Below are 13,002 nucleotides of genomic sequence, written 5' to 3' on the forward strand. Positions count from 1 at the left end.
TTAATATAAGTATACGGGTAAACAACTTTTATATATGTTTATTTGTTTCGTGTAAGAACAAACAATCTTATGGTGTATTTGTTGACTTTTAATTGTTTGTGTGTAATTTTCGCGTCTATATAAGGAAGAGACAAAAGGGGATAACTAGAGAGTGAATGATAATAGAATGATGATAGACAAGGAGAATGATAAGAGGTATAATAATTGAACACTGTAAAGAAGTAGAAAGATAATGGAATGATAGGAGGAATGATATAGGTAGATAGAAGAATTTGAAGTAGAATGATAAAAAAAATGGGAACAGTGAAAGAAAGGGAACTAAAGGATGGGAGAATGCAATGTTGAATGATAAAGGGAATGTGAAGAACAATGAACAAGGAATAATGTGAACAAGATAGAATAAACTTGTTGAAGAAGAACAATTTAATAAACAAATATGTCTGGTGAGTGTAGACGCAAATGGTGGTAGTAGTAGTGGTTGTGGTGGTAGTTGTGGTAATGGATGATGTATAGGAGTAGTGAAGATGGTAGTGGTGGTAGTGTTAGTGGTTTTTAGGGATAGTGGTGGTAGTAGTAGTGGTTGTGGTGGTAGTGAAGGGAGTTTAGTGGTTATAGGGGTTGTGTGACCTTGGTGGTAGAGGGAGTGGTGGTAGTGATGCTGGTAGTGTTGGGGGGGGGTTGATGGTGGTGTTGGAGAGTGTAATGGTGGTGGTGGTGGCCTTGATGGTGGTGGAGAGAGTGTAGATCCAACACAGATGACAGAACTCCGCAGCCACATTGAGAGTGAACGTGGAGAACACATTGTTGCAGAGCTCTTACCACATGTTAGTGTATACCACCATCTGTGTGTGTGTGTGTGTGTGTGTGTGTGTGTGTGTGTAATAGGTCCACGTACAGATAGAAACGTATATTGGACACACACACACCCCCTATTAATACCATGGACTTTTAGCACTAGCCTCTGTATGAGTATTGATAATAAACCTGTGCAAGTTTGTGTTTACATTAGGCTATTAGTATGGGAACAAGTACGTACACGTATGAATACATGTCCGTATGTATAGAAAGATACACCCTTATAACACAAATGTATACATATGTGTAGAGCATCATCATGTAGACGTGCAATTATGTGCGTGTGTGTGTGTGTGTAGAGAGTGAGATAGGTACACAGTGAAAGTACAAGGTAGGGTGAGGGAGGGGAGGGCGGAGGGGAGGGCGGAGGGGAGGGCGGAGGGGAGGGCGGAGGGGAGGGCGGAGGGGAGGGCAGAGGGGAGGGGAGAGGGGAGGGGAGAGGTAGGTTGATTTTCGGTCAATGACATTCATCGTCGTTGTTTTTGTTGTCTTTGTATTTTGTTCTCTAAGTCAGGTTGCCACAAGGTTCACAGTCCTTTCCTCCCTCCCTCCCCCTCCACGACACACCTCACTATCACCACTGGCTGTTAATCATTAAAAGCCTTAACCTAGTTCTGTCGTCACTACCTTCAATTAATGACTTTTTATGGGATTATTAATATTATTTTATGTGATTTGTTTACGTGTTTATTTGACATAATTTGTTTTTTTTTATTACAGATTTTTTAAAAGTTATTTTTTATTTTTTTATTTGAAGATTTTGATTTATGATCATAACACAATTTTTTTATTAATTATTGGATTTATTTATATATGACCATTATTGGTGTTTTTATTTCTAATTACAGAATTATGACGTATTATATGACGTCATTACAATGGTTAATTATCAGTTATAAAATTCAACGTCTTATCTTACTAATTATTATAATCACATATATCTAATTAACTACTATAACATAATTTTAACCCATCAAATCATATTTCGAGGATAATTAATATAATTGTGATTAATTTGACTTAAATTATGTCTCCATTATGTTTATAGCTCATGAATTATTATTTTAACTCACATATCGTTATTATTATTATTTTATTATTATTATTATTATTGGTTTGTTGGTGTTCTTGTTATTATTGTTTATTGTTGTCCTTTACGATTTTTTTATATTATTATTATTATTATTATTATTATTATTATTATTATTATTATTATTATTATTATTATTATTATTTCCTTCACGGTACCGTCACACAACTATCAACACACACCCGGACGCTCATATGTCAGAATTGAAAATGGATGATGGGTGATCTGTCTGGGTGTGAACAGGTGTGTGGATTGTCCTGTGGATTTTTTAGTGACGTTCGTGGCGACGTGGGTGACGTTCGGGGCGACGTGGGTGACGTTCGTGGTGACGTGGTTAGGTGATCGTTTACTTTACGAGTGTGTTTATGATTGCTGGATTAAAAGTAGTGTGTGTGCGTGTTGTGACCTCTGTGTGTGTGTACTGAATGACCCGTGTCTGCGTGTGTGTGTGCTGAATAACCCGTGTCTTTGTGTGTGTGTACGGATGGCACAATATCCCAGGCTAACGGTAAAAATGTAGTCATGGTATGAGGGCATAAAACTGTGAATACGATAAAGAGAGTAATTAGGTGTGTGTGTGTGTGCGTGTGTGTGTGTGTGTGTGTGTGTGCGTGTGTGTGTGTGTGTGTGTGTGTGTGTGGTAGTCCGTGTATTGAGGAGAGGGGGGGTAAGGAGAACCAGCCTGGTTTGTTTTGAGGTCAGCGGCCGCGGGAGGGACAGTGGAATTACCCCGTCTCTCCCTCCTTCCTTTCCTCCCTCCCTTGGTTACGCCATTCCTGTCGCTCTTATCACCTGCGCTCACGTACAGGTTACTGCCCTCTCTTGCCTGCCTCCCCCCCCCCACCACACACACAACCGTTGTGTACACATCTGACTAATCTGACTATACGTACACGCACGGCGATCATAAATGTACCTCCTTGTATACACTTAAATACACGCACATGACAGTTGTCTGAATTAACTTCTTACACACACACACACACACCACACACACACACACACACACAGCACTAGTTTTCATACACGCACACGAAATGAATTCGTAAGTACACTTTCATAGTGCTGTCATGTGTACAGTCTGTGATGATCATGAACGCATCTGTTAACAAACACATGGACACGTCCTGACTGAAAAATGAATCAGTGCGTACAGCAGCCGTGACTTCACTTGCGTATTAAATATACACTCAGACAGACACACAGACAGCAGCTTACGGGGAAATACATACGCACTCCTGTATACACACACACACACACACACACACACACACACACACACACACACAACACACGTACTGCGTCAGCTGCCGCACCTGGGCGCAGAGCAATTAGGTCACGGTCCCAATGTGTAGAGACGAGGTCATCCTGGAGGTCAACGGACAGGGATGCAGGAAGAACACGCATCCTCTGTCACACACACACACACACACACACACACACACACACACACACACACACACACACATGATTGGTAGATTCTATTAAAAAAAAAATATTATCGTTGAACAGGTATACAAGGAAGATTTTTATAAACATTGAACATTTTGAACACCTGGTGAACACGGGGAGGATGACCTGTGTGGGGGTGAGAGTGAACGTGATTGAACAAAAGGAACGTGTGGAAAGATTGTTTATTAGTGGGCGTTCCGCATCCCTTGAGTACGATGACTGAACCTTTTTGAGTAAGGTGACTGAACCCGATGAGTACGATGCCTTAACTCCTGTTATCTTACTCATGGGAATAGGTCATCGTACTCAAGGGATTGGTTATCTCTAACAACACCCCTACACTTACTTCTACACTTACACATCTTCACTACACTTACCCTACACCACACCCTACGCCCACCACACCCCCTACACTTACACCCCCCCACACCACTTACACCCCACTTCACACCCCCACACCCACACCCCACACTTACACCCTGGCCTCACACCTACACCCCACACCCATACACCCACTACACCCCCACACTTACCCCTACACTTACACCCACACTTACACCCCCCACTTACACTTACACCCATTCACTTACACCCCCTCTACACTACACCCCTACACTTACTTCTCACACACCCTACACACCCCACACTTACACCCCTACACTTACACCTTACACTTTCACACACCCCTACACTTACACTTACACCCTTACCTCTACACTACACCCCACACCCCACACCCCCACACCCCACACACCCTACACCTGCACCCCTACACCCACACCCCTACACTTACCTGCCCCTACACTTACACCCCTACACTCACACCCTACACACACCCCTACATTTACCCTACACTACACCCCACTGCCCCCCCATCCCCTACACCCCCCCTACACATCTTGTGTTACTCCACTTACCCCTCACTTCACCCCTACCACACCCCTACACCACACCTCTACATGGTGTCACCAAGATCTGTCCCCTCCCCCCCTGAGATCATGGGTGTAAGCTGACAAAGTCTGAGTGTAGGAGCTGTGTGAGAGAGAGAGAGAGAGAGGCTTGCGTCACTGCTCGGTCTGGCGTCTCTTTACAACACACACACACACACACACACACTTGTTTTGTTTGGTAGGTCACCTCCCCCTCTTGCGCTGGGTTAATGTCTCTTGCAGTGGTGATGGAGTGGGGGATGGGTGGAGGCTGTCGTTAGTTGCCGTGGTTAGATATAATTCTTGGGGTGTTTCAGTGTTTTTTTCGGTGGTGAGTGATTTAAATAGGGGGGTGGGGGGTATCATCCGTTGCAGGGGTTCAGCATCATTGTAGGGGATACAGTATCGAATACAACTACTTTCCCCACTTATGGAAATGTCATGTTCGTATGATCTGCCTTTCTCTGCTCTTCATCTCTCTCTCTCTGTCGCTCTCTCTTTCTGAAGCTGTAACAGAGAGGTGTCTTCTACTTGTCATGCAGCGAGTGTAAAGACTTTCGTTCGTTAAGGTACTGGGGGTGTCTTTGTCTCCAACTAAATGACAGAAACTGAAAGGTGTTTAATTGACTATCACGGTTAAAATGGAAAAAAAAAGTCATCGGCTGACCTTACTCTGACCTTCTACAGTACACTTTGTCTATTGTGGTTTAAAACTTACTGAGGGAAGGTCCAGGGCAACAGTGTGGATCCCTCAAGGCCGGAGCCAAAGGAAGATCAGGGTTCTTATTGCTAGTGAATAGGTCCACGATTGACCTTTCATCCCAGTTGAGCAGTGGTCATCCTCAGCCTCCAGAGAGTGTTAAAAGGTCCTTGTAGTGTGTGTGTGGAAAAAGTATTTGGCTAAACTGAAGGTCTTTGTCCGATGTTTCACCTGCCTGACGTATCCTGTAGTCCCAGCCCTCAGGTAGTAGAAAGGTCCACCATCCAGTCACCAGATAGTAGAGAGGACCTCGTCAGGGCCCTGGAGCGTTGCAGCCCTTTCTCCGCGTCTCCCGGCCTGCTGCCACATAGTTCACTGACCGGCCCTGAACCACATGCGGCCGGAATTAATGACGTTGAATTGAAGGCACTGGGCGGCACTTGTAACATTATACCCTTGTGGCACTGAAAGCTGGCACACCTCACGGATGCATTGACCCTCTGCCTGGTTGTGGGCGAGGTGTTGAGTGTTGTATTGAGTGATTCGCTTCTATCAGGGCAGACATAGTGTGGGTTTGGTTACATATGACCTCCATGTGGGGCGGATTCTTGTAAACACACGGACACAAACTCTCTCTCTCTCTCTCTCTCTCTCTCTCTCTCTCTCTCTCTCTCTCTCTCTCTCTCTCTCTCTCTCTCTCTCTCAATTCAACCCGGAAAGAATGTAATTAATATCCTTCAGATGACAGTAAATGATTAATAACCCAAGTCTTACGTCATTCACTCACTCACTCACTCGTGACCTAAATTACACGCGGTTAGCATCATCTTGCCGTAGTTCATTGACATAGCTGGCCACCAAGTTGTAATTTGTAGATATCGTATAATTGCCGTGGTTAGAAATGATTAAGTTAGATGAGTAGTTATTAAAGAGGGTAATTAATGCTGATATCGTGGTTTATTTTGGTGATAAGAGCCCGTAGTACTTAGTTATACAGTGAGAGGGTAATTGGCGTGGTTTTATGAATGATTTTGATGATGACAGAAAATGGGATTTGTTATTCTAGTGCGTGGTTAGTAGTTATATCATATGGTAGGGGAATTATATATATATATATATATATATATATATATATATATATATATATATATATATATATATATATATATATATATATATATATATATTGTCTCTTTGTGCGTAGTTATATTGGCAGTATATTTATTTATGTAGTTTTATTTGGAGAAGGACTTGAGTTTATCTACTGTAGTGTTATATATTGTTAAATAGGCACAAACAGATAGACATTTGAGTACGATGACACATACATACATACATACATACATACATACATACATACATACATACATACATACATACATACATACTTACATACATACATACACTTGCACACTAGTAGACACGTAAACACCCACTCTGATAGTGACACACACACACACACACACACACTGTTGAGTCACTACACACTCACTCACACACACACACACACACTCACACACACACACACACTCCACACACACACACACACTCCACACACACACACACACACACTCACACACACACACACACACACACACACACACACCTCCCTCCCCTCCACACACACACACACACACACACACACTCACACTCACACACACTGGTAGGTCACTACACTCCTCCCACACACACACACACTCACACTCCCACACACACACACACACACACACACACACACACACACACTCACACACACACACACACACACACTCACTCACACTGGTAGGTCACTACACACACACTCACACACACACACACACACACACACACTCACACACACACACACACACACACACACACACACACACACACACGCACACACACGCACACACACACTCACACTCACACACACACACACACACACACTCACACTCACACACACACACACACACACACTCCAGAGTGACACATTAACACACATCAGACGCACACAGTCGGAGGTCATGTCAACGTACTTGGAAAGAGGAGGTGAGTGACCCGCCGTGTGTGTGTGTGTGTGTGTGTGTGTGTGTGTGTGTGAATATTTCGTGTTATTTGTGTTACTTATAAATTCATTCTCTTTCTCACTTTCTCACTTTCTCTCTCTGGCTTTCAATGGTTCTCAGCGGTACAATGGTCCAGCTGTGACTTTGTGTGGTCCTCTATTGGTCCATTGATCAACCTGGTCCAACAGAGACATTTGGAAATTGTGATTGGTCCATTGGTCCATCTGTAGTAGCCTCGATGGTCCATACTGGTCCATTGGCCCACACAGTACCTCATCTATAATCCCTTGTTTCCCTCAACTCTCTCTCTCTCTCTCTCTCTCTCTCTCTCTCTCTCTCTCTCTCTCTCTCTCTCTCTCTCTCGTTTTTATATAATGAATTTTGTTTCGTTTTTATTTATTTATTTTTTAATTTTTTAATTTATCAATATTTAGTTTATTACATTTCCCATTTTCTTTACTTTTCATTTGTTCTATTTCTCACAATTGTATTATTTGTTATTGTTTAATTTTTGTTTATCTTGTTTCTTTACTTTATTTTATTATTATTTTCTTCTTGTTTATGTTTCTCATTTTGTTTAATTATTTCTCTTTTTTTGTTATATATTTCGTTATTTATTTTCCATATTTAAGTTCTTACTACGTGTTTTTTTTCCTTATTTCTGTATATATTTTTCCCATCTTTAAGGTTATCATGTTTTTTCATATTTATTACCCATCATTACCTCTCATTTCTTTATTTCCCTCATTTTTTACATTATCATCTTCGTTTTTTCTTCTTTCCATCATCTTTATCACCATTTTTTACTCTTACATTATCATCATTGTTCTCTTTTATGTATTGTTCGTTGCACGTGACCTTTTCTCTCTATAGTTATCTCTTGTGTTCATCTTCCACTTCTTCTTCTCCTTCTTCTTCCCTTTCTCATTCTATATTTATTACTCCTTTGACCTATTTTTTTAAGGGGGCTTTACCTTCTCGGGGCAAAGTTCCCTGAGAAATTTATTAGGTGAAATAAATAAATAAATTAGTTGTACTGTCTGTTTCTCTGTGTATAGGCCTGTGCCATTTTTTACCTCTAGGCCTATGTTTTGTAGATATATAGATATAGAGGCCTTGCTAAGTGCTCTAATTAAAAAAGTTTGTGTGTGTGTGTATGCAGTATAGGCCTATAATGTACAGTATAGGTCTATAATTTTCGTGTCAAGGCCTATACTTTTATATTGTGTTTTAATTTATTGTATTTTTTTTTAATTTCGTCTCTGTGTTAGACTCTAAATTTTAAGTTGATAAACTAAAATAATAATAATGATTCTGTATCTCTAAATATGTAAGATTTTATTTTTCCAATATATTTTAAAACTTCACAGATTCGAAATTGACAGAAATAAACAAATTATAATCCCATATTTCAAATTGGGTCCAAAATTATTCATATATTGGTTTCATATTATTAGTTTTCCCATTTTTTAAACTTTCCAAATAAAAGAAATGGTTGAATATAGAAATAAATATATAAATGGAAATACACCCATATATGTAAATTAATCACATATGCTCATACATACTGTACATTGTTCCTACATCACAAGTTCTCCCAATCTTTTAACCTTTTTACATTCAAATTGGCAAAAAAAGAAAAAAAAATTACAATATTTCAAAATCTGTCAAAAACGAATCGTCATGCAAGGTTACATCTCCATGACTTTTCCCCATTTTCTCATAGTTTAGTGTCCCGTGGGTCATGCACCCCTCACTGGCCGGGGTGACTGACCGCCTGACGCATACTTTCCAATCTATGCATGACGGGACTTTCCCCCTTTTGTGCTGTTTCCACCTTTGGTCCAGACCTCGACCCGGGCGCTTGTCCTATATGGGGGTTAGTGGCACTGGGTGGTAGTGGTACTGGGTGGTGGCACTGGGTGGTGGTGGTGGTGGTACTGGGTGGTGGCTCTGGGTGGTGGTACTGGGTGCCAGCACTGGGTGGCGGCACTGGGTGGTGGCTCTGGGTGGTGGTACTGGGTGCCAGCACTGGGTGGCGGCACTGGGTGGTGGCTCTGGGTGGTGGTACTGGGTGGTGGCTGTAGTCGTACTAATTAACGATAAAAGGCAGTGGCACTAAATTATGGCACCAGTAAGCAATGGCAACAGCTGGCAGAATTAGATAACGCTATTGATGTCAGTAGGGGGCGGCACTTAGCAGTAATGATAGATAGTGGCAGGTGTAGCTACGACAGGTGTGTGTTGGGGGGGTGAGGGGTGAGGGAGGTGTGTGGCGGGGTGAGGTAAAGGTGTGTGTTGAATGGGGGGGGGGGTTAGATCATTGACCCTAACACCTGCCCTTCTACCTGTGGGAATATCCCCGTCGTCACCTGTAATAGTTAATTAATGTGACCCGGGTTTATGTCCCCGTTAATCCAGTGTTTCCCTTCGTGTTTATTATTCATATTTTGTTCTCTTTTTTGTGTGTTATTTTTCTAACCTTTTGTTATTTGTTGATGTTTCGTTTTCTGTTATTTGTCTCTCTCTTCCTTCCTTTCTTCATTATCTTCTTTTATTCTTGACTTATTCCTGCATTACGTTCCTCCTCTGTTTTAATTACACTTTTTTACATATCTTTAAGCGTTGTTTTTTTTTTGTTTACTTTTACTTGTTGTCTTTGTATTAATATATTCTCGTGTTTGTCTTTCACAGTAATTCATAAAGTGTTTTTTGCTTCCCATTTATTTAATCTTTTTACTCATTATCTCTTCTTTTATTTATCACTTTCTCTTTACCTTGTATTATTTTATTTTGTCTTCCATCCACTTATTTATTATTCGATTTTATTTTATTCTCACCATAATTCATCATAATTTTCTTCCTTTTATCTTTTTTCTTCTTTCGTTTTTGTGTCATGGTCTTCTGTGTCTGACTTTTCCTGCCTTGTCATGCATTACATTCTTGGTCTACGTTCCCGCTGAAATTTATCAACGTTCTCTATGTATCCTTTATTCATTATTATTATTTTTTTTTTCGTTATGTATCATCTTTATTGTAGTGTTTCTGTTGTTTTTTTTGTTTGGTTGATTTATTGTGTTATTCTATGTGTGTTTTAGTCTTAATTTATCATATTGTCTCTATATATCATTTATCTTATTTTCTTGTGTTCTCTTAGATTTTGTATAATATTTAATTGGTTATTTTATTTCCATCTCTCTTTATTTCGTTATTTTCTCTATTAATTTTTCTTTTCTTTTCAGTTTACTTCGTCTATTATATTTCTCAGATTATTTAATTATTCTTGTTTTTTCCTTCCTCCCTTCCTTCTAATTCCTTACTTTCCCTTTTTTAGGTTCCCACAATAATTTATCACTTTCTCTATGTCTCCGTCATTCTCATTTACCTTCTTTTGTTTTTCTTATTTTGTTGCATATTTACGATGTCTGTCTGTCTGTGTGTCTGTCTGTCTGTCTGTCAGTTGGTTTATCACGTCTTTTCTCATTCCTCTTTTATTCTCTCTATCTCCCTTTTCCCTTCTGTTTATCTTAGTTTCTTATTTTGTGTTCTCATCGTCATTTATCAGGTTATCTCTCTTGCAGCTTTATTCTCTCGTTCGTTATTCTCTTATTTACGTTTTTCCTTTAATTTATCACCTTCTCTTTCGTCTTCTTCTCCCATGTGTCATCACGGTCTCTCCCATCTCTCTTTTATTTGTGTCTTTTGCATCTTCTCTCAACATGTTTTGTGTGTGTGTGTGTGTGTGTGTGTGTGTGTGTGTGTGTGTGTGTGTGTGCGGGCTCAAGGTGGAATTGGAGAGAGAGAGAGAGAGAGAGAGAGAGAGAGAGAGAGAGAGAGAGAGAGAGAGAGAGAGAGAGAGAGGCAGGGTGAATGAACTCCCTCATAAGGAGAATTGCTAAACGCTTTTCGACGCCATGGTCATTTGCATATGTGTATATTTGCTTATTTCATTAAACAGTGGCTCTTGATTTACATAATGAGAAATGTTACTGTGAGTGTATCCTTTGTTAGGGGAGAGAGAGGAGGTCGTTGATGTCATTCCTCTCTGACATCCTTGACAAGTTGTTAATGTTCCTGACATCCTTGACAAGATCATAATGTCACTGACACTCACCAGCCATTCCCCCTGACATCCTTAACAGGCCGTCGATGTCAGTGACACCCGCCTGACATCCTTGATAAGCTAGTGACCTTTGTGGGTGTTGGGAATCAGTACATCAACAGTAACACACTTGGCACTTGCTGGCTCCTCTCTTTATTTACTTACGTGTCTCTGCTGCCATCAGTTGTATTTCTTCTATTTCTTCACAGTTTATCGTATACTTGATCCTCTCTCTCTCTCTCTCTCTCTCTCTCTCTCTCTCTCTCTCTCTCTCTCTCTCTTACTATCATCGTTAACATACCTACCCTCCCCCTCTTTTTTTCTCTCTCTTTCTCTCCCACACACACACACACACACACACACACACACACACACACACACACACACACACACACACACACACACACAACCATTTCCGTCATGACCTGTGCATTAGACTGTCTCTGACTGACAGCAGAGGGTGACTGACCCTTCACGCATGACATATGTGGCGCCCCCTCCCTCCCTCCCTCCCTCGCGCATGGCACTTCATAGCGACGCATGTGGCACCTGCTGCATAATATTCACTATTTTTTATCGACACATGGCACTATAACCGCATGGCACTATTATCAACACATGGCACTATCAACGCATGACACTACAGTATTATCAATGCACGACACTGTATTAAACCTCTTCAGAGCGATGCTAACTCCTTGAGTACGATGTCTGAACCCATCGAGTATGATTCCTAAACCCCTTGAGTACGATATTTTAACTGTTTGAATACGATGAACTTATTTCCTTGATTACGATAATATTGTACCTTGGGTTAAGTCATCGCACTGAAGGGTTAAGTCATAGTACTCAAGGGGTTAAGTCATCGTACTCAAGGGGTTAAGTTACCGTGATCAAGGGGCTAAGTCATTGTACTCGAGGGGTTAAATAATTGTATTCATGGGGATAAATCATCATACTTTAGGGGTTAAGTCATCGTACCCTTATCTTCCAACGCATGAAATCAGTTCTATATCTGTGTTCGTACTGTAGTGTTCACCTGACGCATTTTTAATCGATTTCCTCAGCGCATGACTTCACGGTTGACGACATGCACCCTCTTCAGAACGCATGGACCTCATAATGCCACCTTCTGCACTCCTAACGCATGATCTATTTATACTCTCAACTCGCGTATTCCGTCTAATGCGTATACATTCAGTTACACCATTCTAATCACACATCATTCAACTCATCTCCGTGATAGTGCCAACGTACGCATAGCCTCTAACGCATGATTTTTTTAGTGCCATCCTAAATGCACTCTCCCCAACGCATGAGTTTATTAGTAGTACCTTATCCACTCACACCAAACGCACTCCTTCCAACGCATAATTCCAAGAAGTTTTTTTCCTCCGTTGTGACGCATGGTCGTGGCACTCACCTCACCGACGCCAGGCACCGGTGTTGTCACGCTCCCCTTCAGTGGCACTATTATTGGCACCCTTTCCTCCCCCCGACGAATAGGTCCGTGGCACTCCTCCCTCACTACCCCCTCTGTTCTTGCACTTAATGACATGACACTTTTTCCCCTTCTGACATATGGCACAGACAATGGCACCCTCCTCCCTCGCCCCCACCTGACACGTGCCACACAAGTCCTTACTTCTGACACTTGGCATTGTGGCATCATTCCTTCCGTCTAACACATAATATAGTGGCACAAGTCCTAACAAAGTTCTTTCTTCTTGTCACACGGACAGTCAATGACCTCTTCATAACACCTGTGATGGCTGTCGTCACACACCTGTTTTTATACACTTGTCCTCACGCAGCTGTTCATAAAGTCG

The 13,002-nt window shown here is 41.3% G+C and overlaps 1 protein-coding gene across 1 annotated transcript in view; it reads left to right on the top strand.

Annotated features, from left to right (window-relative positions):
* The first annotated feature begins 755 nt into the window (after positions 1-755).
* The window catches only part of LOC121859175 (proline-rich protein 36-like), a 56,467-nt gene continuing 44,220 nt past the window's right edge, over positions 756-13,002 (top strand). The window contains exon 1 of the mRNA XM_042355925.1: positions 756-824. Within this exon, the coding sequence (XP_042211859.1) occupies positions 756-824 (69 nt within the window). The remainder of the gene's footprint in view (positions 825-13,002) is intronic.

This window comes from Homarus americanus, unplaced genomic scaffold (genome assembly GCF_018991925.1).
Source record: "Homarus americanus isolate GMGI-L3 unplaced genomic scaffold, GMGI_Hamer_2.0 scaffold50924, whole genome shotgun sequence".
Classification (NCBI taxonomy): domain Eukaryota; kingdom Metazoa; phylum Arthropoda; class Malacostraca; order Decapoda; family Nephropidae; genus Homarus; species Homarus americanus.